The 27,365-nt window shown below is 40.8% G+C and overlaps 1 protein-coding gene across 2 annotated transcripts in view; it reads right to left on the bottom strand.

Annotated features, from left to right (window-relative positions):
- Positions 1-27,365, bottom strand: part of LOC122773272 (calsyntenin-2-like) — a 347,251-nt gene that overhangs the window by 90,750 nt on the left and 229,136 nt on the right. The window contains exons 1-2 of one of the 2 annotated variants that reach the window (XM_044031815.1): positions 18,106-18,453; positions 12,350-12,499 (exon numbers count right to left, since the gene is read on the bottom strand). In XM_044031815.1, the coding sequence (XP_043887750.1) occupies positions 12,350-12,499; positions 18,106-18,130 (175 nt within the window). In that variant the 5' untranslated portion in view covers positions 18,131-18,453. Of the gene's footprint in view, positions 1-12,349; positions 12,500-18,105; positions 18,454-27,365 lie in introns of those variants that run through there. The other variant, XM_044031814.1, reaches the window with a different exon arrangement.

Here is a 27,365-nt window from a genome sequence, read left to right as displayed (position 1 = left end):
TTACATCGTTGCCTCATAACTATCTCCAGACCTTGTCACTGCAAGTCAACCAGCCAAGAAAATCCATGTGAAAATGTCTTCCATCACTGCTCAGTGTGATCTGCAGAGACACATTAAATTATCTTTTATTAAAGTCACCACATAAGTCTGGAAGGTTTTGGCACAGGAACATCTAGGTCTGCTCTCTGAGAACCTGATGAGACAGAATAATAGTTTTCTAAAACTTTAAAGGGATCATTTACAGACTAATGACATTACACTGTATTTCTCATTCTGCAGGATTGTAAGAGAAGGCCTCAAAAAAAGACAATTTCATGTCTGAAGTGAGTGGAATTCTTCTGCCCCCGCTGAGGATTGAGTGAAAATTACACTTTAATCCTGGACACATAAAAGTGGGGACACTGAAACTGTTCAGGAAAAATGATTTAAACTTCAAAATGTGCCCTCTCTTTTTCCTCTTTCTTTATTTTATGCTCAAAATGGCAGCAGACTAAGTGAGCGACCTCAAACGTGGAAATTATTTTCTTTTGTCCGAAACTGAAGATAAAACAATTATATTGCATTGTTTTACGTTATTGGATGAATTGTTGTTTTCTTTACATTTCTATCAGAAGCTGGTTCAGCCCTAAACATCTTTGAGTTTTGATGTTAACTGAAGGAAAGTGAAGGGTGAGGTGAGAGATATTCAGCTGCAACATAAAACTTTATCAATTAATGCTGCTAAATTATATACACTGTATGTTTAAAATTCTTCTTCGCCACTCTTGAAACAGTTGCGCTGTGCTGTTTTAGAGGTGTGAAGAAGAACTGATCACCCAACACCTGTAGACAAGGAGCTATAACGTTAGCTCATCATGTCTGCGGTTTGGCAGTATTTACCAGTTAGCACTGTTTGCGTTGTTAGCTGCGCTAGCTCCGTTAGCATGCCTACAGTCAAACTGGAGCGGCCCGTTTATTAAACGAAAAGAGCAGCGCTACAACTGACCAGCGTACCTGTGTCCTGTGTATGTACGCCTCTGTTTTTAAAGTTTAGCGTTACTTCAGAGACTCATTTTAACAATCTGGAGTCATGTCACTGCAAGTCAACCTATGTTGATATATGTGTGTGAGTGTGTTTTTTTACAAACTGCAGTCACACATTCGGATGTCACAGTTTTTACACCGGCCTGTTCAAGTCTACAATCTAAAGGAAATGTTCACTACCTTGAGGTTAGAAAATGACATTTGTAAACCGCTCACTATCTCACAACAGTGACCACTGAGAAACATGTTCAGCTTGTCGGGACACAGGAGCCTCTTGTTTTCTAAGTGTGCTGCTTATGTAGGGTGAAGAAGAGAGTGCAGGTGCAGATGAGTGACAGGATAGCAGCAAAAGTGAAAGGGAAGGTACACGAGACGTTAGTGAGGCCTGCTATGATGTTTGTGTGCAGAGGAGTGGTAGTTATTATGTCGAAGATGGAGCTGCTGGGCTGGAGGAAAAGAGGAAGACCACAGAGAAGGTTCATGGATGTTGTAAAGGAGGCCATGAGGACAGTTGGTGAAACAGAGGAGGACACAAGGGAGAGGGCAAGATGGAGGCAGATGATCTGCTGTGGTCACACCCCTAAAGGGAGAAGCTGGAAGAAGAAATGTAGGACTTCAGACAAAATATGAAACACCAAAGTCAGAAAATAACAAATTTGGACTTCCTGATGTAAGCAGGTGGAGTTACAACATTTGTGTGCTCCACTGACAAAAATCACCAATTCAATTCACGTTTGTTTCTCATGTCAAACAAACGCAAACAACCGGTGCTGACTGACAAAATAGCTGAATTATCCCTTTAAGACATCCACATCCACATCCTCTATCTCAGGGGACTCCAGGACACATCAGGGTCCAGTCTCCACACAGAGGAGTAACCTTCTGTAGATGAAGTCAAAATGCAATAAAACTTTAGTTTTGTAAAATGACATCACAGCTGATAACAAACACTCCATGGACCCAAAGCCTTTGCCTTAGGTGTTTATTCTCAAACTCCTCTCAGCCTCTTCTGTTTTATCCTCCTCTGTTGGTGTCTTTGCAGTCATGATTGCTCAATGTCGCCCTGACACTTAAGTGGCACACTGAAGGAAAGTCCAATTTCAACAGGCAGCCAGACAAGGACACAGGAATGAAATAACTCTTCTAAGTGTGTATGTGCCTGTGTTGGTGTTTGTCGAATATCAATCTGTTCTCACTGTTGTTTATCTGCGTATCTGCAGTATGTCTCATCGGTGTGTTCACATTATGGTTGTTACGTCTTTGACTTCCTTCACCAATAAGAAAATGTAACGCGTGTTTGTGTCTGTGTGACGTCCATCTTTTATCCTGATAAAAGGAAAAGGAAGGACAATGGTGATCCTGGATCAATGTCTGGGTCATAAAACAACAGCAAAGAGAGCCCCAGTGTTTTCCAGTGTAACTAATCAAAACGTTATGACTCAACGTATCCAATATGTGTATATGTGGAAACTATTGTGTTACTTTTAATCACAGAATAGAATAATATCACATGTTTCATATTAGCAAATCATTTTAATCTTATTTTTAAAGTCACACAAATATTTGTATTGTCCAATCAAAAGGTTTTAGCTCTACTAATGAATAAATAGAGCTTACAAATACATTTATAAAGACAAGATCAAATAACGGTAGTAAAAATGAACAAAATGAGTCTTAAATAAAACAAACAAAGACAAACTCAAAACACAGGTACAAAGACTGGGAAATGCATCAAATACATCAACTGTCCCAACCAAAAGCACCTGGGTTGAAAAACACCATGGATACTTTTTTAGACATTTGATGGAACAGTTTTTCATTCAGTGGATATTTTGCTTTGGTCTGCCTTGTTTTTCTTCGCCTGTCTTCTATCGTTAATCTCTAAACACACGACAGAAGCTTGTCCTTCCTGGAATCTTTTTTCCACTGTTTGATGTCAGCATAATTGTTTAATTGCTAAAGAGAAGAAACGAGAATCCTTGCACCCATAAAGCAACTGAATGTCCTCTCCTCAATACACTCATTAACAGACAAGTATGTCCTCTATGGTGTAGGAGAGAAAAGAGCATCCTGACCGGCAGATCATTAAAGGAGTGAGGACATGTGAGTCATCCTTCAAGGTTGACAGAGGATACACACACACTATTGTACCAGTGTGCAGGACAGAACCCTCGTCATCATCATAGCAACTACTGAACAATGTTTGCATGTCACATTGTTTCAGACTGATAATGAACTGAAACACAGACCAGATTATTATCTGATTATTCTTTTCATTGTCATGTGTTTGCCTTGCTCACTGCTGCAGGTGTTATTCTGCTGTTGTGTGTTCACACTATCATCAATAAAGAAGTGAATGTCCACACAGAGGACAGCTGTGCACCATTACTCTTTCATGTGACCTGTCTCTCTGGCTCTGTTTAGAGTGAACTGTGTGCAGGACTACAATTGGATGGTGGTTAGGTTAAGGTTGTTTATATGTAACATAAGCAGTTATTTGCTGTCTATAGTTATTAGTAGTAAAAAAAGGCTTTGTTTAGCTGAAGACCTGCACTAACGTGTGTGTGTGTGTGTGTGTGTGTGATTGTCTGAATAAGAAGAGGTCCTGTGACGGTGATTTACACCAGAGACTGAATTTCTACTTCAAACTAGTATTATGTATCAGAGAAGAAAGACAAATGCACAGAAGAACAAGGGACTGGGGAAAAGAGGAAACTATGACACAATCAAACCCACAAAGGGGAGAGAAAACAACAGAGGAGCAAAAAGAACGAAGAGAGAAATTTACATTGGTACATTGACAAAGGGGAAACAATGAAAGCAACGGGGGAAAGCAGAGAGAGGATGAAAAGACCTCCAGCCTCAGTGAGATTAGAGAGGAATTGAGGGAGGAGGAGGTTAGAGGAAATGGGAAAAGGAAGTGTCGAACCATTTATTTTTCTCCCCTCTTTAATTCATCCTCTTCCTACTGTTATCAGAGATCAAGATCAGACACACACACACACACACACACAGTCTAGTTTCCATGACTTCAGAGGATGTTACATTGACTTAGATTCCCTCACCCTAACCTCATATAGACATACAACATACAATGTAATCATTTGAATTATGGGGACTTGGATTTTGTCCCCATAAGGTCTCATAATGTGTAACAGGTTTAGGTCTCCACATCATCAACGAAACCTGGAAACACACACAGAAATCACAACTCTCTCCTCCGGTGTCAGTGTTACTGCTCACCGTGAGTCTCCAACTCCAACCTTTGTTGATTGTAATTAAACTGCATTTGAGACATGCTTCATTGATTTGCCATCTGTGTACCATTTATCACACTGGAGTCTGAATGTTATGATGTTTTTATTCCTTGAAGTGAGACGCATTAACTTTAAGAGGTAACCAATCTTTTGTCTGACAGATACAATAACCACCAAGACAGACGGAGGGACAACATTCTTCAGAGTGAAGACTTATCTGATTTGGTGAGACTAAGGTTTTTGGCCACAGTCTGGATTCCTCCAGATATCACACTTATAGTCACTGTATCCATGATTGTATGTATCTGTACTTTTCTTGTCTTGATCACATAAACTACAGATTTACACTACAGTTTTGCCATTCACCCGGACCTCCACTGTCCTGACATCTTCAACTTCCTGATTAACTTCCCTTCATCTTACTCCAGAGTCAAAAGCCTGGAGGGAAACAAATGGACGATATCTGGTTTCTGCACACCAGGTAAAGATAGGGTTGTTGTCACTGGAAAGGTAAGTGTTGCACTTAACATTAGCATTACAATGTTACCGTTGTATGTCAGTTAGACTCCATTATTTACCCAGAGTTAACCATAAAATCCATTTTCTATCGCTCACTAAGAGCACATTTCTTGCAGCGATTCACATCGTCTCTCTGGATCTGTGGGAATCCGATAAAATGTTATTCCATTAGCGTGTCTCTGACTGTTTTGGCATCCCAGGGCCCAATAGTTATTCACCATATTCACGTTTATGACAAAAATTGCCAGCGAAGGGACAAGATTTCTGACATACTGCCTGATGTACGCGCTGTCAACTGTTTACGTCTATGGGATGAAGCACATTGTTTCCTGCAGGGGGGTGTGTCAGAGGTGTTACCTCAACGTCCAGGGCTCTATTAACGTTAAAGTTAGTTTTTATTAATCCCCTTAGGGAAAGTATTCCTCTGCATTTTGACCCATCCTAGAATTAGGAGCAGCCCGGGTAAACTTGATAGAGCTAGAGATGGTGTAAAGTTGGGTGAGAAGCACCGCACCGCACACACACACACACACACACACTGAGCCATTCTCAGAATAGAAAGGATGAATATATTTTATATTCTTTTTCCATTAGTCAAATAATCGGTCACTCGAGGCTGCTCCTGCTGATTTGTGTACGTAGCGTGTGTGCACTACTGTAAGTGTGCGAGCGAAACAACAGGGTACTGGGACTCGACTCATTGAACATTGGAGTCCACATGCTCCTTAGACAGAGATCACATGCTCCTGAGACAGAGATCACATGCTCCTTAGACGGAGATCACGTGCTCCTGACGGAGACAGTTTTTAAGGAACTTTGATATTAATTAAAGTTATCAATGTATTCTAAATATTTTAAATATTATTAGTATAAATAATAATCTTTGCTCCAATAACTGATGGGATTGGTGTATGTTGCGCTGCCAGTCACAGAGCTGGCATCCTGGATGCATAACCACTTCAGCCTGAAGTGTTGAGGAGCTGTTTAAGGAGGTGAATTCTCTCCCAGTGTGTGGAAGGCTTGGAAAGGTCTCGAGTGCCTTGGGGTCTTGGGTTTCTTTGCTTAACCCTGGCCTGTGGTGGATTTGCCTCTGTCCATGGTTGTATCATCTCTTATCTAACAGTCAGAATAATTGTTTAAGTATACAGTAATAACTCATAATGATTATAATAATCTTTGATGTCAGGCTGTCTTTTAACAAAGAGTGCAGTGTGTCACAGTGTGAGGTACGCTTATTGTGAACGTTTTTTCCTGGAATTTCTTATTCACAGAAAACTCTGACCTTGTGTTCAATGCAGTTTTTGGATAAGAGGCTGGAGGGAGCACTTAAGCAGAATTGATGCTGTTTCTCATATGTTGAGTCAGTTTCCTGAGCCCAGAACAAATACATTCATTATGAATGAGCTATTAAATCAACATTAAGACTCAATTAATTCATGTGTGAAAGGACTGGAGCCAGTTCTACAGCAGGGTTGTCCATTGTGGAAATAGCTCAGGATAAAGAGCATGCGATTGTCCAGTAAAAACATTAAGAATTCTCATATTGTCCAATTGCTGTAGGCATATGGAAGTGCAGGTGAATAAAATGCAAATGCCATTGTTCTAATTCAACAAAGTTGTGAATCGCGTCTTATAACACTTTCATTCATGGATGGATTTGTCTGAAATTACAATTGTGTTACACCTTCCAAATTACCCGTGCATTCACACCAAATATGAAGCTAATTTTTACTAGATGAGATTCCACAGAAGAGCTCAAAGTTTCACTTTGCATAGCATTTAAAGTCAACTCGTACAACGACAGTTTGTACATAAACACTGAATTAGAGCTCCTTTCATACATTCATCCATTCATTGTCAACAGCTTTATCCTCCACATGAGGGTCAAGGTTGCTGGAGCCATTCCCAGCTGACACAGGGTGAAAGGCCCTTCGGTCAGACTGGGTCACAAACCTGGATCTTTTAGCTGTAAGGAAACCGTTTCCTTACACTGCCATGTAGCCCCAGTTCCTTTTCATTTTAAAGAGTCCAAAGCATGGTCCTATCTCACTTCTATGTGAGATATGGAGGTGTACTTACAAACATGAAATCATTTTTATGGTCAAAACCTCCTACTCGCGACAAACCAACCGGTGTAAATGTCTCATCGCTGGCGCTCTTGTCAGCCGCGCTGTTTCAGACCAAAACCACACCCACAGAACACGGACTGTCTTGTGGTTGGCCAGCCAACGAGAGCTTTCCCACTGTCTTGTGATTGGCCAGTTACCTCGAAGTGACGTAATTGGCACATCAGCTCTCCCGCAGCTCGCCCTCTGGAAATTTAGATGCACCGCTAGCAATGATCAACATATTGAGTAATGTCGTAATCCCTTACACATCTAATCGGGAGTCTGACCCAGAGTCAGAAGACACTGTGACAGTGAAAGACTGCTGCAGGACGCCTGGAGCTTCGATAACGTTGTGGTTACCGAGATGATAAACACACATGTAAATGAAACACAAGCGTAGTGTGTAGCTTAGCGTGTAGCTTAGCCTGTAGCCGGCTATCACTAAAGCTAAACGACAAAACAAGCACACAAAGACAGTTATATCCGTATTGTTGACACTGCTCCTTCCTTTAGGTGAAGTTTGGTGCTGTGTCCTGCTTTATATTGAAGAAGAAGAAGAAGAACTACTCTCGTTGTAGCTGCTGAGCTTATCGGTTGTACGGAGCTCAGCAGCTACATCGAGAGTATTTCTTCTTCTTCTTCTTCTACAGTTGAAAGTACGTCACTGGATGTGTCCGGACTCTAGTGCCCGGACTAGGAGGCGCTGCTGTTTAGAGGAGTGGTGAAATTTGCCAGTGACGTAACTAGTCAACGGAAGGGCTATTTCGCTTCGTAGAGCTCAGGAAAACAATCAAACCCAGCAGTGGCTGAACTGATTGTTTCATAAACGAGGTCATGACACAGATACACACAAAAATGCAGCTTTAATTGGCACTTCCAGGCTATGGCCTCTTTAAAGCTAAATGAATGTGGCCGAAATCTATGTGTCAAACTATTACTACAAAACACTGACAGGCAAGATTTGTTTACATGGTTCACAATGGAATTTCTCAAAACAGGACCCAGATAATCACAGAGGGGTTCAGATTGGTGTATGTAGGCATCATATGACTTCATGAGACAAAAACAATGAGGACATTAATGGCATCAATTGGCTGTGGACGTGTCCAACAGCAGAGTAAAATGATCAAACACTACAGATCAGAGCAAGATGTGTGGTGGTGTTAATTCACTGCAGCAGCCCAATTATATATGATGTATTATGCAAGATACAGATGTCCAGATGCTGCTGGGAAAAGCAAGGGGGGGTGAGAGTCTGCAACTCATGCACAAATGTCCATTAACTTTGTCCTGTGCGCTAAAAGACACAAATTGCCCCTGCCTTAGTGCTGCTCAGCAACCACAGCTGAGAGTGCATGGCATTCAGGATATGTTGCTTCAGGGGCAGTCAGCGGCAAACATCACAAACAGTAATGGGCTTTAAAGCTGCAGTGCGTAACTTTTGATGACTTGTCGTTGTTGTTGCTGGCGTTACTGTTCTGCCTGTGTGGTCTTTGTGAACAGAGATGATGTAACATTATTTGCTCTGTCAAACAATACGAGTAGACCTGACTGTGTATACTAATCCATACACTGTAGAACACAAACAAACACAAACACAACATAACAGAAACCGTTTTAGTGGTAAATGGCATATTAAAATAATATGAACCTCAACCTCTCTGAAATCTACTGACTCAAGTCAAATAGTCAAGCCCAGAGTTCAGACTAACCATGGTTAAGCATTTAGTTGTTATGATGTGGAACAAGTGGAACTGCCATCAGCACCAAATGTGACCCAGTTTAAAAACATATGCTTTTCTCATATGCTGATGATTGAGCTCTTGTCTTATTATTATTACTACTACTATTATTATTATTATTATTATATATTATTAATAAATAACAATAATAATAATACTCCAGAGTTGGTGCGTGGTGAACAGCCAGAGGGTTGGAGCACCGTTGGACACTGAAAGCCCTGTTGCCAAAGCTTTGTCTGCAGGTGCGGGGAACGGAGAGGAGACCGAGGTCAGCAGACCGCAGGTTCAGTGAGGGACGGAGCACATGGAGGAGGTCGGAGAGATAATGTGGAGCAAGTGAATGAGAGACTTGTAGCAAAGGATGAGAAGCTTGAAGGTGATCTGGAACTTAACGGGGAGCCAGTTGTTTCAGTGTGGGGGTGATGTGTTGCCATGGTTTGGTCCTAGTGAAAACCCTAGCAGCAGAGTTCTGGACGTGTTGGAGCCTATCCAGGGTTTTCTTGGGGACCCCAAACAGGACGGCATTGCAGTAGTCCAGGCGTGATGTGATGAAGACATGGACAAGTGTCTCAGCAACAGAGTCAGGGAGCGATGCTGATGCTGCTTTAGTCTAGAGGTTTCTCTTTGTATTATTCTGTTATTTCTCTTTTTTTGGTTTAATGTTTTTGTTCAAATTATACACTTTAATGTTTGCAAGTTGTAAATGTTTTTTTATGTAAAGCACATTGAGTATATATATGAAATGTGCTGTACAAATAAAGCTGTCTTGTCTATACAGTGCAGGGGCGGGCGAGGCAAGAAGCATTTATCCTATCAAAGTTTTTTGAGCCGTAGAATTGATTTTTCTTTTTGGTGTTTTCCTTCATACTCCTGGTTGCAGCTGTCTCACTTTACTGGCTAAATGTTGCTGCATCTGTGTTGACATGAAACAAATGACTTCCTGTGTGCCGCACACAGAGAGAGTCGTGTGGAGCTGATGGGTTCAATCAGCATTGTGTGAACTCATCTGACAATGTTATGGACATTTGTTTGTATTTAAAATGAAGGAAGGGACTATCTATTGAACTAGTTTTACTGGAACATAAAAACTCAAGACAAATTATAAATGGATATACATTTATATATTTGGTGACTCACTGCCTACCCTGCACCTGAATGTGTGTGTGTGTGTGTGAGTGAGTGTGTGCAGGTGCAAGCCGTCAATAAAGGAGTTTCCACCAGTCGAGTAAGGACGCGTGATAAGTCAGGACAGACACACAGCTGAGCCCTCGCTGTCATAAACCAGACACTAATTTGAAAAGACAGATGACCAAAGGAAAATGCATCTGTTCTTGTGTGTGTCTGACATTTCCACAGGAGCCTGTTGGTCAACAACAACTAGCACTACAAAATATCCCCTGATCTGCGGCCATGGCATTTACTTCTCCTCTTTCATCGCTGCTGCCAAATAATGCTCACGGGGATAACTGCTCTTTCATCAGGGGAGAGTGTATCAGCTCTTTTGTGTGTGTGTGTGTGTGTGTGTGCGTGCTCACCATAATCTTGCGCTGAAAAGTCCTAATTTGAGAGAAAAAAAATGGACTCACAAAAAACATTGCAGACTTCAAAGACAGGATTATCGAGCGAGAGTCATCCTGCAAACCAATGACAGCTCTGTCTGCACTCTGTGTTTGTGTTAATGTTCATATGCTGCACACTAACATACATGTGTTCTTTTTTAATGTCATTTATTAACAACCTTACATTCCAACTCCCCTTTCTTGTGTCACGCTTACTTGGTTTGTCTTCACTTTTACACTCAAACCATCATCAAATTAGTTTACACAGTGCTGATGAGAGTCTCTCTCTCTGTGTTTCTGTGTGTGTGTGTTGAGATCTTGTGTCGGTCAGTAACATTCCAATGCTGCACACAAGGTGATGTTTAATGTGACAAGTAACATTGTGCTTGTAAAGTGACACGACTGCAAACGTGTTGGGACTTTGACTGAACAACGTTTCAGAGGTGAATTTTACTGCTTCTTGTCCCCGCCCTCCACTGCACCGTTGCTGTATACACACACTCACACACACCTCAGTTAGGACTAGTGAACTAATGTAAAAAACATAAAATATAACATATGTATAGTATTTATATGGCTTTATTAATAAACTTAACTACTTAACTACTGTCAATGAAAAGTAAGACTATAGATGTCACTAGAACACGTCCTGTGCTCAGTGACTTCAGACACGGGGGTGAAGAGTAACGGTTAAACTGACTTGTAAAATCAGTGGTGTCAGTAAATACAGCTACATGAAGAACTGAACATTTTCTGCAAAGAAAGGACTGAGATATGCCAGAAAGCTGCGACTCGCTATAGATTTGTCACTAGTTGCTTAAAAAAAAAAGGAAACAAAACAGATTCAGTGTTTACAGTAAACTTTTTCAAAATAGTGAAGAATGTTCAATTCTGTTTCCGTGTGGATAGAACCTATTATTGTTATTTTAAATAAATAAATAAAACAGTGCCTCTGTACCTGGTCTGAAGACATATTATATGACAGTTGTAACAGACAATACTGTTTACCAACTGTAGGGGGAACCCAAGAACAAATTCTACATTGTGTTACTTAAGTCTGAAGCTTGTCACAGATTTGTGAATCAGCTCAGAAAAGTGCACAGATGCACAGTAAAATGTCACATGCTTGAAAAAAACAGATACGAGCCAAACAACTTATCAGCTTTTACAAGATTAGCTGCCAATAAGCTGCTGCTGCCAGCGTCCTCTTTACTGCGGTCTATCACCAGCTCCTACATGCATGTGAAGCAGGCTGCACACGGTTGCAGATGTAGCTCCTTGCTCGGTCTTTCATCGCGTGTGCTGTTCTCCACTTTGACAAATTACATCCACAGTTACCTCCAGTGCTGTTAATGCTGTTGTAAAATGGTGCAATCACTTGTCTTTGCATGACTGTGAGCCTTGTTAACGCCACCACGCCGTCTGATGTGCTAAAAGCCATGTTGGCAGTGTCACACTGCTCTTAGTAAATTGCTGTTAAGCACACCAGCTAAACTTGACAGGCCAATTCTTCATGGGGAGAGAGAGAGAGAGAGAGAGAGAGAGAGAGAGAGAGAGGGTGTCACAGAGGAAAAAGATGAGCGAGTGAAAGGCTCAAAGAAACAGAAGAAAGAATGAGGTTGTGGGAAATAGAGAGGAAAGCACAAATATGAAGATGTGAGGTCTGTATCTCACATACAGACATTAGAATGAAACACACACATGTAAATAATCACATCTGTGTTTCTATGAGCATAAACACAACCACATAGCTCGTACATGAGGTTTCATCACTGAAATCTTTCCTCAGACACACACACACACACAAACAGGTTCCTGCAGCTATCCTTTCAAGCTCTCTCATTACATTACATGTAATTTAGCAGACGCTTTTATCCAAAGCGACTTACAGTTGAATTGAGTACAATCAGCTAATTTCATTAGCTCTCTCATTACCTTCCATTCATTTGAACCTTATCTCTAACCTTAACCATAGCCAAACCCTAACTGATCGACAATTTAACCATATTCCAGAACTTAACCAGTTCCTCAGAAATGAGGTTTCTGCCTCATTAGGACCAGGTTTTGGTCTCCATGAGGTCTAGTGGTCCTAACAAAGAGGTAACAAATGGAAGAACACATGATGAAGGATGAAGGCTCACCTTGCCAGCCAGGTTTGCAGACAGGCTTGACATCAATGCTAACAGGGACACTGTGCAGCGCCCTCTTCTGGCCGCAGTCCCAAGCCGTTACCAGGATCTCGTACTGCTGCTGATGGTCATAGCTCAGCTTCTCTGTGTTTCTGATGTTACCTGATGGAGGAAAAATAGTCGGTTAAGTTCAAATTTACCTAAAAAATTACTTTTCAAGGCTGATGTTTAGTTCCACTATTGTGTCTCATAAGGAAAAATACATTTAAGTAGTCTCAGAATGAGACTTTCCTACCTCAGACATGGGCCTGGCTTAAAGACGCCGCTATCTTTAGCCAAGATGCACCAACAAGAGCATGTACAACTGCAACGACACTGTAGTTTCCTGACACACTGCAGTCTCAACATGTCACCAATACTTCTCAACATGTCACAAACTGGTCCTTGAGTATTTCAAAAGATACAAGTCTCCAAAAATGTGCAAATAAAATAAGTGCCACATATCTTAGTAGTAGCAGCTTAGTTTTGTGTGGCCAGCTTTGTCTAAAGGTATCCTTCTTTATCATTAAAGGTTTATGTTGACAATATTTATTATATATTTATAGGATTAATTAAATTAAATTAAATTAAATTTAATTTAATTTAATTTAATTTAATTTAATTTAATTTAATTTAATTTAATACTAAATTTAGCTTCTAACTGGATTCCAGCTTCCAACAGTATATGATGTACAATTCATGGTAAATGGTCAGTATTTTAGTGCTTTACACTACAGTGTACAGTGCTGGCACAGTGTCTTGCCCAAATACATCGGCATATAGACAAGCGAACCCTGACCTCCTCACTACAACACGCTGTGCTGAGACGGTTCTTGTTGCACATGATGAAGCATGACATGTTGCGAGCAGCACTGAGACCCATGTTGCACATGTTTTTGTGAACACTTGCAGGTTACGAATGACTGAAGAGCATTCTGTGCAGTGGAGCAGCCCACAGCCTCCAACACACTGTTAGGTCAGGAGGATGACCAAGATCATTCTCCTCATTCTCTTCATGAATTTTATCTCCCAGAGTCAGGATGTTTATATGGCACAACAGTCTGAGGCTTCTAAGGGAGGACAAACAGTGCTGATGACTTGAACAGTGTTCCATTAACATAAAGTATTAGACTCCCTAATGTCTGTTAACAGTATGACTCTCCATCAGCCATGGCTTAGTAGCTAGAGTGGGTTGTTTTCTGATTGGAAGGTCAGTGGTTTGACTCCAGGCTCCTCTAGTCTATATGCCGATGTGAATGGATTTGAATAAGCGAAGTGAAAAACACGTTATATTCTCATTCATCCAAGGTCACAGGGGACACTGGGCGAAAGGCAGGGTACATCCTAGACAGGTCACCAGTCCATTGCAGGGCCAACACACAATAGAGCCAGTCATCTTTCAACTGGAATGCTGTGGGTTTGATTCATTGCTCGGCTAGTTAACATGCAGACGTGTCCTTGGGCGAGACACTTAACCCCACATTGCTCCTGACAGTGTGTGCATGGGTAAAAAAATGTGTGATAGAACATATGGTACATAAGACATATTTCCACCGGCTCTACTCACCTCGCCACAGCACGACACGGCACAGTTTAGGTTGCATCTCCACTACAAAAAAACTACCTACTCAACGTGGGCGAAGTCATCACTCCATAGATGTGTGAAACTGCGGTGACTTCGTTTTTAGGATTGTTAAAGGGGACATATTATGCAAAATCAACTTTTTAATCATTTTAATACTTATATTTAGGACTCTGGAGGCCCTACCAGTCACCAAAGTGTGGAAAAAGAATACTCAGTCATGTTTTCGTGGTGCTCCTTAGTGTAAGTATAGGCGATAAAACATGCCATGTTGAATTCCCTGCACATTATGACGGCAGCATGCGCATTTCACCACCCCACCAGTAAGTTTACTTCGAGAGCTCCACCTTAGCTCCACCTTAGCTCCACCTTAGCTCCACCTTAGCTCCACCTTAGCTCCACCTTGTCCCTATATGTCAACGCGGAGGGACAAGTGTGCTGTTGGTGGCTGCACAGTGGAGCACAGTGTTTTACAGAGGATTTTATATATGACGCTAATGTGCCGGATAAAGTCCGCAAACGTGTGTTTGTGTGTTTGCACCACTTCACATCAGACTGCGGCCAGCGGTCGCCGTATTTAGTCAGCGACGTACAAACACACACATTGTTAAGAAAAGGTCACACAGAGCTCATAACTGACCATTCTGACACGTCCTAATTAAAAATATTTGTTCAGTACGTCGTCCTCCATGACCGGAGCACAGACTCAGTCGGATGCAGTCACATACAAAGGTCTGCGGTGGATCAGTGGTGCTGTCCCTAAGTGTTTTTAACTGATTTACAGTTGGACAGTGTTTGGCTCCATCCTTATGTAGGACTTCTCTTCCTGTGACGCACGCTGCCATGTTGATATTGTCAGAGAACTAGTGGAGGGAGGGGGAGAGGAATGGAGCTGAGGGAACAGGAGCTGAGTTAGTAAGCGCTGTAAAGAGGACAAATCAGAAACCCCCTGGAAGAAGTGGGTGTGTGTTTGCCTGTGTCTTATTTGCATATAAAGAGACCATGCACAAAACCGAGTGTTCTGAAAGGGGCGGTTTTGGCAGGGTTATTGAACTGCTATGGTGCGTCATCCTTATGGTATTTTGACCAAAGCATGTCACTGACATGTTCATTAGGACACCAGGGAACTATTTTAACTAGGGTATAATATGTCTCCTTTAAAAAGTTTTAACTGATCTACAGTTTGGCACTATTCAGCTTGATTCGTGTGTGGGACGTCGCTTCCTGTGACGGCAGTCTGACCAATCATCTATATACATACACACATATACATACATATGGTAAATAAATGTATTGATTAAGTACTTTTGGTAATGTTTAAGTACAAAAATTGACTTTAACTAATGGGTAAAAAATTGCGCCCACAACAAGATGTGTATCCTTTTAGGTACACATCAGTGTTTCTATTTTTGAGTGTTATTTTTAAAAGCAGTTTATTCGACAAGTTAATTAATATGGATGCAGCAACTAATACAAACAATTGCTCTTGATTATTCTGATATGGTTGCTCAACTTTGTCCTTCTGATCCTAATTATTCCTTCATTCTCTGTTTAACAGATGCCAAGTGTTAGTTGCATAATCATCAACTGCAATAAATATGTGAACATTTAAGTATCATTGAAATTCCCATCACTAAATTGCCCAGTTGAAGTGGAGCTTCAAGCAACATTATTGATTTTTCAAATTGGTTAGTACAGTACAGACTCCGTCTGACACAGTCACTGAACTGAAATGAAATACGGCTAAATGAATAAATGAATCTTTTTAACTGATCTACAGTTTGGCATTGTTGGGTTTGATCCTTCGTGCTCATGACTCTTCCAGTGACCACACTCTCTGACCACTCAAAGGGCCAAGTCGTGCCATATATTATAACGCCTATAATCGTCCTATTATTATAAGCCAAAAAATTGGAAGTGGTAGTCTATGAATCTATAGTATACAATGTGATTTAGGCTTCTGAAAACCCGGCGAGTTTTTCAGTCTTCACTGATTTAGAGACTGACTTTTATATGGAGTCATAAATTGGCAGCGCAAGCTTTCACAGATAAACACCCATTTGTTTTTATTGTAGCCATAAGCGATGTTAAACATATTTTCTGCTGCTCTCAACTTTCACATCCACTCTTAATGGAGAGGAATTTCAGTCTGATCAATGGAAAAAAAGGTACTTGTCTTCACTTTACTGACTTAAATGAAAACAATTAGGTGAGAACAATATAAAGTTTGAAAGTTAGCCACCTTAAATTCCCTTCAGGCCTTTGCACATTAACACTGATGCAAATAAACAGCATGAAATTGCAAATAACCAGAGAAACATGTTGACGCATATGTATTATTCACATTGAGTGCATAGTTTAGCAGTAATAATAACAATAATAATAATAATACATTTAATTTAAAAGCGCCTTTCAGGTCACTCAAGGACACTTTACAACACGATATAATTAAAATCACATAATTTCGTAAAAAAAAACAAAAAAGGAGCACATAAAATCAACACAATAACTTAGGGGGAGTGGTGGTGATAGCAGGGGGTTAGAGGGAGTAGGCGGTCCGGAACAGGTGAGTTTTCAGTTGTGATTTAAAGAGGTGGAGAGACAGTACATTTTAAAGGGTAACTAAACCTCTTCTGAGGCTAAATCTGTCCTATACTTTCTTTTTGCACAAAATGCATCATTCCAATACTTGGATCAGCAAACAACATTGCTAGATATGCATATACAATGGTTTACACCAGAAGAAAATGTGGTTCAGGGTTTAGTTATGCTTTAAGGACCAGGAAAAAACACGTGGAATCAGCTGATAACAACGATGAACCGCTGCTCTTTAAAAAAAGAAAACAAATACATGGGGACAGCCAAGACTGAAGGAGAGAGAACAGTAATCGCGAGGATGACCGCCAGACAGTTTGAAGACTTGAGAGAGATCTGGAAATTTTTTTTTAAAAATGTGACGGGTGAGTAAATTGTATTTGGGACATACTGAAAAAAATCCACACTATTTGTGAATTGCTTGATGTGTTGTGAGTGTTTTCTTCCATAGTAAGACAGTCTATCATTATGATATTAACGGTGATGCCTTCATAATAATCACTGTTACAAATGACATCATGGCTGACGGATGGCCTCTATGTCTCAGAAGTGCTTTGATTAGCACTAAGATTTCCATTTAACCCTCGTCCCTTCCTAGTGTTAATTTAGAGAATTAAAGTCCCTCACCAGCATGGTGGTATAGGTTCTAATTACTGTATGATAAAGAAGACTGTAATTCATCAACATATTCACTGTTCATAGTTGAGTTGCAATGTGGGCACTGCAGTTGTTTTTGTGTGTTTATTAAAACTAACCATAATGACTGGGTTAACAGCTTTTTTTGATTGGAAAGTTGTTGTAAAACTCAGTCCGATCATGGAGAAAGTCAGCCTTTTATCTAATGGGGACAGAGGATGTGCTGGTCTACTGCTGCCTCATTTGGTCACTTTAACTCTGCAGTTTAAAAGTACTAATCGAGGCAGCAGTGGATCAACAACTACTGTTAAAATCATTGATTTTCTGTATGAGCTTTGGTGCAAGGAGTGAGCAAATTTAAAACAGAACAACACAGGACTTCAGTTTCCAGTCAGGAAAGACGACCGAATAGCAAAGTTTAGTGGCCCATGATATATTCATATATCATGGGCCACTGGAGTTCACCATTTAAAAGTGTTAAAAACAAAACTGAACTAACCCTTTAGGTTGTTGTATTATATGGTATATGTAGATTATATATCATGGTATTATATGGTATAAAGAGACATTGAAAAAACAAAACAAAAAACACTTGCAAAACACACAAAACCAATTCATGAATGACAAATATTATCTTTCATCAAAGCAGGTAACTGTTCCAAGAACTATGAATTAATCGTCGTTTTGAGTAATTGTGTAAAAGTGTTGAGGCAGTTTATTTCACCTGAGGACGCTGGCGCTTCCCCCTCAAGTCTCGAGCTAGAACTACTAAATGAATCGGCTAAACCAGGGGTGTCAAACATACCGCTGCATGTGCTGCTGTGCTGTATGTGGCCCCTGAACAAAAATGAGTTTGACACCCCTGGGCTAAACTGACTGACTGGATTATCTACTGGGTTGGATGAACGGATCTTACCGACTCCGACGACTTCTCTATCCATCCAGCGGTTGGTAGCAAGTGTCAGCGAGCAGCTAACCGACCACGGCACCGTAAACCCTGCCTGGATCTCGTGCTCCTGTGTCTCGTCTCCCCGGCGGCGGCTAACAACAGACGTGGAGCGCACACGTCCGGCATAATGAACTTCTCCGTTGCTCAACTGACGAAGCTAAACAACTACAACACTCCAGCCTGTTTAGCGGTGATAAAAGAACTTGGACTCCTACGTCGGCCCCGGTACATCCACAGAAGCTCCCGGTGAAAGTTTGTTTTCTCCCGGTCTGGTGACGCCGTTCCCTCCGTGTGGTCAGGTGTGCGCCCTGTTGCGTCTCCCCCACGTTGTCAGAGCAAGTTCTTCCAGCTGCAGACCCGCAGACCACTCAACGACACACCCCTCCACTCAACGACACACCCCTCACACTCAACGACACACCCCTCACACTCAACGACACTCTGATTGGGTCACAGAAGAAACTGCGTCTGAAACGTGATGACGTTTACGTTGACGGAGTATGAAGAGAGAGCGTGTCGGGAAAACACGGGAAAAACGGTACAAAATGACGGAGGAAAAGGTAAGACTGGATAAAAAACACATTTTGATATTGAACACTGGATGAATAGTCATTATTTGTGTACATTAAATCAATTAAGTGTCGTTTATTAACCAGTAATGTCTGCTGTAACGATAGCGATTGTAACAGCAAGCAAGACGCAGCGATTTTTTTCCTTTTTTTCCTTTTATTTATATGTACAGGTTATAACATTGAGACAGAGGGTCTAATTTTCAACCAAGAAACGTATAAGATAAACTATATGATCTCTATATATTAGTATTTATCTGTTTTTTTAATCTTGACAAGTTGCACACAGCTTTGCTAATTTGAAAACTTGTGACCTCAGTTCTACAATTGTTAAGATAAAAGATTTGATGATGAATAATATTTCTCATGTTTGGAAATTAAAAATTCTGTTGAATCACAATCAACAGTGTCATTTGATTTTGATATGATTTCAGTTAGCCTGCATATATTTTAGGACAGTGAAAGGTCTTACTGGCAAATGTAGTTCAGTTCATTACTACTTGATTCTGGATTAAAAATGATCCCGTGTTATAAATGCAAATTACAATTTCATTTCACATTTTCTCTTAGAGCAACACTACGTTCAGTAATGGAGCAGGCCCTGAGCTGAGGAGATGCCATTGTGCCAAACAAAGAGGAGCTTGTGTCTCATCTGCAGGGACAGCGACGGTCAAGTGTAGAGTACGGTGGTAAGTCCGTCTATATTATCAAATATTTGTTCATTTCAATGCTGAAAGGCCTTTATTCCCCCATGAGCCTTACATGTTATGAAATATGATGTTATGTCTGTTTGTCCTGACCATGGATAAGTGTGACCATCAGACCCTCATCCATTTGAACATCAGACACTCACAATAAGTAAACTTAACTAATGCTGGAGCCATTTCATCTATGTGAATCCTTAGTCCATATGTATTTTATTTTCACTCTTGTTGAGAATTTAGATTTTGGGAAAGATTCCTGTATTTTATAGATGTCCCCGATAATAGTGATTGTTCTTTGAACCTCTTCATTTAGAAGAAATGGACCAATTTGCAGGGTTTGGACCAACAAAGGGTTTAAAAAAATGATTGTTTTGTGTGTTTCTTGAAACTTATGAATCACTTTTCCTGTCTGTCTTTAGGATACAGTGTATACAAATGCCACCTTGACTGTGTGCAAAGCCATTATCACTGTGGCTTTGTGAAAACTGTTTTGTCCGTCAGTTTAAACTCTGCTGCAAGACAGCAACCACAAATATTACTGCAACTTTGGCCTCCACGGTGACTCCAGCGTCCACAGCAGACCATCAGAAAGAAACATGTATGTTTACTGTGGTACTGTGTCATTCTGAATTCAACATGGATCTCTTTTGGAGGCTGCTGACATTTGCATTTGAGACATTATGTAACAATTGTGATTGTGATGATGTTCTACAGGTGCCAGAGGACACTAAAGACCATCCGTACAGCAAAGACTTGGTGAGTCTCAGCACTTCTTTCACACATCATCAAGCACACAGATCCTTACTCTCTCAGTCAGGCTTATGTGTGTGTCCATTTAGAGCAGTGATGTTACTGTGGCCAGACAAGAGGACACGTCTTCAAAGAGTCTTGTGCTACGTAAGGAAGTGCAAATCATCAAGGAAAGAAAATGTCTTATTCAAAGTACTTCATCACATGTATTCACTGTTACATATTTATGCGTTGTATCGTTTAATTTTAGGAAAGGCCCAACAAGCCAAACAGCAACGATGTGACTCCAGTTGTCTGTTAATTCATGTCATTACTCAGGATGAAGGCGTGCTGCAACATAGCCCACATAGACCGGAAGCTCCAATTAACGCTGCGTTTGTGTGTGTATCTGCGTCATTACCTCGTTTATGAAACCCTAAAGTTTCAGAACAAACAGTTCAGCCACTGCTGAGAAAATAGTGTTGTATTGTTTTCCTGGGCTCTGCGCAACGGATCGGCACTTCCTTAATTTGATGTCATCATCAGAAATCCTCACCACTCCTCTCACCACCGTAGCGCCTCCTGGTGCGGGCACTAGTCTGGGCACAGAGGGGGAGCTGTGTATCTGAGAGCTGGCCTATCTATTACGTCACTTCCAGGTACCTGGCCAATCACAGGACAGTAGGAAAGCTCTCGTTGGCTGGCCAATCACAACACAGTCCACGTTCTGGGGGTGTGGTTTTGGTCTGAAACAGCGCGACTGACGAGAGCGTCAGTGAGGAGATATTTTGATCGGCTCGTTTGCAGCGATTAGGAGGTTTTTAATCATGAAAACAAGTTAATATATGTAAGTAGACCTCCATAACTAACATATATGTGTGATACAAGCATTCTATGTCACCTTTAAGGTGAGTGACAATGGCATTTTGTGTGGTGTTTGTGTATTTATATATGAATACCCAAGCTAAACACCTATAATATGTTTATAGAAAATCGTCAGAGGCAACATTGTGTCTCCCTGGGCCAAGAAGGAGGACAGGGTCTTCAGTCTTTTTGAAGGTGATGACCAAGTGGACCAGGTGATGCACTTCTTGTCTGGAGTGGTTGAAAGTCCACAGACAGATAAGAAGTCTGCAGATCCTGTGGCTTTAATCATACAGAGGTGAGATATCAGACACTGACACTGATTTGTAGACTACATGTTTTATATTTTGTGAAGTGGGCCAGTAAGAACCACCTGATTCTGAATGTGACCAAGACCAAGGAGATGGTGGTGGACTTGAGGAGGAAGAGGACAGCTTTACAACCTTTGAGTGTACTGGGGGAGGACATTGAGATGGTGGAGGAATACAAAAACAGGACTGGAAGGCGGTGAAACTAACAAATTCAACAAACTGATAAAGAAGGCCGGCTCCATCATCGGCTGCAAACAGGACACCGTGGAAATGGTGGTGGAGAGGAGGATGCTGAATAAACTTTTTTCCATCATGGATAACCCCAATCATCCTCTCCACCACATCCTCCAGGCCCAGGAGAGCACATTCTCCAAGAGATTCAGACAGTCACAAGGACAGATTCAGGAAGTCATTCCTGCCATCAGCCATCAAGACTTACAATAACTCATTTGCACATTTTCTCTCTGTGACATACAGTATGACATTGCACTCCATTATGCTGCACATTTTACATTTTATGTTTATAATATTTGTTTGTATTGCTGCTATGTTGAAACAATTTCCCCTTGGGGATGAATAAAGTATTTATATTCTATTCTATTCTATTCTATATGACTGCATATGTCTCCTTTTAACACACACTCACTGTTCAACACATTCTTAAATTTTAATCACTGATTAATGTCCCTGCAGCTTTACTCTCCATCTCCCTGGACAAAGACAAAGACTGAATTTCTAGAATTTCCTTCGGCATCATTAAATATCTATCCATCTATCTATCTATCTAAGCTAAGACATGGACACATGTGGAACTCAGTTTGACTCCAGGTAAACTGATCATTTAGGAAACTGTTAATCCAATTTTCACAACAGTTCATATCCCATAATGTATGTGAGTGTCATTAATGACTTCATTATTTTGTTATATCATTTTGTCTCATCAGCGAGATAACACAGCTTCAGAGCCACATGTCCAAGGAAGCAAGGCTCAAACTGGAAAGCCTTAGAGAGTGAGGACTTTGTCGTTAGGCGCCTGTAATCCCTGACAACTTTTTTAAAAATGTATTATATCATATAAATGTGATACTATGTTGTATAAACGTGATAATTATATCATATAAATGTGATACTATGTTGTATAAACATGATAATTAGATCACATAAACGTGATACTATATTGTGTGAACGTTTCCAATCGGCATTTATATATTTTAACAGTTTGGCTATAACATTTCATAGTTTACAAAGTGACATTAATTATTCACAAATTGCACAAAAAGAACATTTCTGTGTTCATAAAAGTCAACACGAGTGTTTATTCTTCTCTATTCCTGTCGCACACTGGGATAAAAGTCTCTTGTCAACAAGTGTCTGTGAAATACGCGTGTGTAAATAAAGTTTCAATAAAAGTAACGTCATCACGTTAGTAAACGTCATCACGTTTCAGACGCAGTCTCTTCTGTGACCCAATCACAGAGTGTCGTGTAGTGTGAGGGGGTGTGTCGTTGAGTGTGAGGGTGTGTGTTGTTAAGTGGGGGTGTGTGTTGTTAAGTGGGGAAGTGTGTGTCGTTGAGGGGGGGTGTGTCGTTGAGTGTGAGGGTGTGTGTTGTTAAGTGGTGTGGTTGTGGGGAGTGTGTGCGTGAGTGGGGGTGTGTGTTGTTGAGTGTGAGATTGTGTTGTTGAGTGGGGGTGTGTGTCGTTGAGTGGGGAGGGGTCTGTGGGGTGAGGGTGTGTGTTGTTGAGTGTGAGTGTGTGTGTGTTGTTGAGTGGGGGTGTGTGTCGTTGAGTGGTCTGCGGGTCTGCAGCTAGACCCTTCTCGGATTAGAAGCAGTGGCCCGGAAGTGGGTGCAACATCGCCACACATGGAGCCAGACAGAAAACGCGGGGTGGAATTCAGTCTACTCAAGCGAGTACAGAGACACATTACTCCCTCCAACACTAAAATCAAACTTTTCAATGTCCAATCCCTCCCTCCACTTGTGCCCTCGACCCCCTTTCCTACTGCCTTAGTGAAAGCACAGGCAAAGACTGGCTATATACCATCTGCACTAAAAATTGATTGAAGATTGAATATTGAATGACTTTATTAAAAATAGTCATTATCAAGCCAATTCTCAAGAAACCGACCCTCGACCCCCACAGTTTTGCTAACTACAGGCTCATATCAAATCTGCCATTTCTCTGCAAAATCTGAGAGAAAGCTGTTGCCGGCCAGCTTCAGGAACACCTCCAACAAACTCAAAATTTTTTTGAAAAGTTTCAATCTGGCTTCCGCTCTGCCCACAGCACGGAGACAGCCTTGGTGAGAGTCACAAATGACCTGCTGACGACAGCCAATTCCGGTTCACCATCTCTCCTCATCCTCCTCAACCTGTCTGCAGCATTCGATGCGGTCGACCGTCAGATACTACTGCAGCGTCTGCATGACTCTGTCGGCCATGGGAGGATCAAGGTCTCGCTCACATGCTGTTGGCTGCGGGGTTCCACAAGGGTCGGTGCTCGGACCCATACTGCTCCCCCTCGGCAAAGTCATCAGTCACTTCGACGACACTGACACTCACTCAACATCATCAGCAACATCACACCTATCCATGCTCACTGTATGTCTGGAGGAGATAAGGACGTGGATGAGCCATAACTTTCTCCTGCTAAACACTTCAAAAACTGAAACCATCCTCATTGGTTCCCCTCACCAGATCCGAAACTCCGCCATAACCTGCATTACTTTCTCTGGCAAGGAAATCCCTCTATCGCCAACAGTCACCAACCTTGGTGTCAGGTTTGACCCCCACCTAACCTTTGAGGCTCACACCTCTGCAAAATATCATTTTACCAGTGTAGGAATATAGCCAGACTTTGTCACACTCTCACCTTAAGACATGAGAAGCTCGTCCACGCCTTTGTCTCACCCTCCAGACCTCAGCACGCTCACTACGCTCCACCAACAGTTACAGACTTCTCCCCCAGGACTAAAGTCCGCACACTTGGAGACTGAACCTTCTGCTCCTGCTCCTCGACTGTGAGGGCCCCACAGACAACTGACAGCTTTAATAAGGGTCTAAAATCCTTTAATCTGTAATTGTTTTTTGTTTTTACTACTGTGTAGAATATAAAGTGCGTTACAAATAAAATGAATTATTATAATTATATTTCAGACACAGAAACAAAGACCTAAAACACATTATATACAGTATTTTATGGCATTCAGTCATACAAATGGCATGAATGAGAACGAATGAGGTGGGTTGCTGATTCAGAACAAATACATGTGCTTTTTTTTACATGGCAATAGACACAATGGAATGAATTCAAAAACATTCATTTAAGAACTGTGTTGGTTTTAAAAAAGCAACTTGAATATGACACTGGATGTTACTGGTGTCTTAAAACCACTCTCTGACTCAGTAAAGTGGTTTCCGAAAAAAAAAAAGTGCTCAATTCAAACAATTCAAGTTCCATTTTTAAAAAAGTCTGATTTTTGACAGGTCAGATAATAATGCTGCGAGGTCAGTTTCCGAGCAATTCTGTAGGTGCTCCATAATATAGAGACTGGTGCAGAGAAAACAATATGTCGGTTATTTGTTATAATGTGGTTTGAATAAGATTGTGTGAGTAGGATGATTATGATTCATATTAGGACATTGTTGTTACTTTTGTTGTTTTGGTGTCTTGTTTGGTTTCTTTAATGTGTTCTGTAAAAGAACTTTGTAAACTCAGCTTTTAAAAGGTGCAATATAAATAAATTGCTGTTAAGATTATTATCATTAATGCTAGATTGACAAGCTAATGCCCCCACTGAGAGAATTTTAATTAAAATCTAGGGATACTGTGAAGATTTTATATATATTTTTATATAAATGGACTCAGTGTTTCCTCTGAGTTATATTTCAGTTAAGTGTGTGTTTATTGCACCTTTCTCAGTCCTCTCTTTTCTCCTCTCTTCCTGATTTGCTGCATGTGAGGGCACACACACATACATTCACACAGCAGTCGTAGTGAGGACACTCATAGACATAGTGCTTTCCCTAACCACTACCCAAACCTGAACCATCACAATTAAATCCATAACCCAATAGTCTGAACCTACAAAACACTTTTTAATGGGTGACAGAATGTGAGGACCAGCAAAAATGTCCTCACTTTCCCAAAATGTCCTCACTCCCTATGGATTATAAGTTTGTTGGTCCTCACAAAGATCAGGCTGAAATATCAGCATCTGTAAAAACCCTGATTACAAACCTCCTTACAAACCTGGTAACAGAGCTGTGCTGCAGCAGAGGCTGCCATGTTTTCATGCAACCATCATTTTAGAATGTGTTAGCTGGAGGAAATCCTCCTCCTGGCTCCGCAACATCACCACTTTAAAACATGCATCATGTCAATGAATGGCTTTCCCACTGCCTCTCAAGGAATTTCATGTCCCATTGAAAGATAATAGACTGATAACATACAAGTCAAAGAAACCCTTCGTAAATCTAGAACTGCCTGCTACTCGTCCTTAATTGGTGAAAACAAGAATAATCACCGATTTCTCCTCAGCACTGTAGCCATTCCTTTTAACACTGATTATTGACGACTTCATGGGAAAAAGAATAACTCGGAGGTGAATATTCATGTCAAGCATTAGAACTTTAAAAGCTCAGCTTTATAGATCAACTTGATTTAAGATCTTCAGTATCATCGTCCAAACCATCAACTTGTCTCATTACATTACATTACATTACATCTCATCCCCACAAACGTTTTCCTTTAATCAATAACTTAACTTATACTTATTAACTTATAGGCTATGTACCCTAAGTACCTATGTACCCTAAATACCTATGTACCCTAAGTTCCTATGTACCCTACATACCCTAAATACCTATGTACCCTACATACCCTAAATACCTATGTACCCTAAGTACCTATGTACCCTAAATACCTAAATACCTATGTACCCTAAATACCTATGTACCCTAAATACATATGTACCTAAACCTGTACCCTAAGTACCTATGTACCCTACATACCCTAAATACCTATGTACCCTAAGTACCTATGTACCCTAAATACCTATGTACCCTAAGTATCTATGTACTCTAAGTACCTAAAACTAACCTATATTCAATTAAAGACATCATTTCTAAAAAGTTATATTAACGTCTGCAAAGAAACAGTCTGTTTAAGTTTCATAGAACAGAAACCACACCCGTCATGAACAACCTTCTCATGGCCTCAGATAATGGTTTGGTGAAGATTGTAAGTAATAATGCAACATTATTACCAGTAATGAAATTCTTTTTGCTCAATGTCTTCTCAGCTTTATAAAAGGAATTTAGCATTAAAAAAAATACAAAAAAATAAATGTAAAGAAAGGATAAAGCTAGGTAGCAGGGTAGTTTTTGCCGTTTGTTGTCAGCAGTTCAAAAGCCTGATCATTTATCTCTGAACCTGACAGCAGGAGCATGAAGAGAGCTCGGGTGGTTGGGGTCAGACTGGATCCGTTGTGCCTTCTTGTGTTAATGTAAATGTCCTGAAGGGTGGGCAGCTCGCACCTAGTGATGTGCTGTGCCGATCTATACTGGTCCTGTTACATCTTAGTGCTTATATTAAGATATAACTGATCTTAATATTCCATTGCGGAGACTACAACAGACTACTGGGATGGTTTAAGTCCTTTACTCTTTGCTTCATGCCCATAAAATATTATCTATTAAGCCAGATGACAATGAATGAAAGAGGTCATCAAAAGACTAAACTGTCAAACTTTTGAATAAGAGGATTTTTTTGAACAAAGAAAATAATAAATAAGTAATAATCTACTACTGACAATCATTTAAGAAAGGGTCTTGACTACAGCTAGTAACTGTTGTGTCACGTCATTGTTGATCATCTCATTCTCTGAAAATGTAGAAACTCAGTGTTTGGGTTTACTGTTGTGTATCTTTCCAAGGATCCACTCAGAGCACTTACACTTGCTCTCACAGCCATTCCCTCCTTTCCTCCCTCCAGCCTCTTCCTCTCTCTCTTAGGTGCTCTTGAGTTCAAGAGCTCTCAAAGCCTTTTCC

This window comes from Solea senegalensis, linkage group LG8, assembly GCF_019176455.1.
Source record: "Solea senegalensis isolate Sse05_10M linkage group LG8, IFAPA_SoseM_1, whole genome shotgun sequence".
NCBI lineage: Eukaryota > Metazoa > Chordata > Actinopteri > Pleuronectiformes > Soleidae > Solea > Solea senegalensis.
Note: the sequence above shows the minus strand (reverse complement) of the source record. Positions and strands in the feature narration are given on the sequence as shown.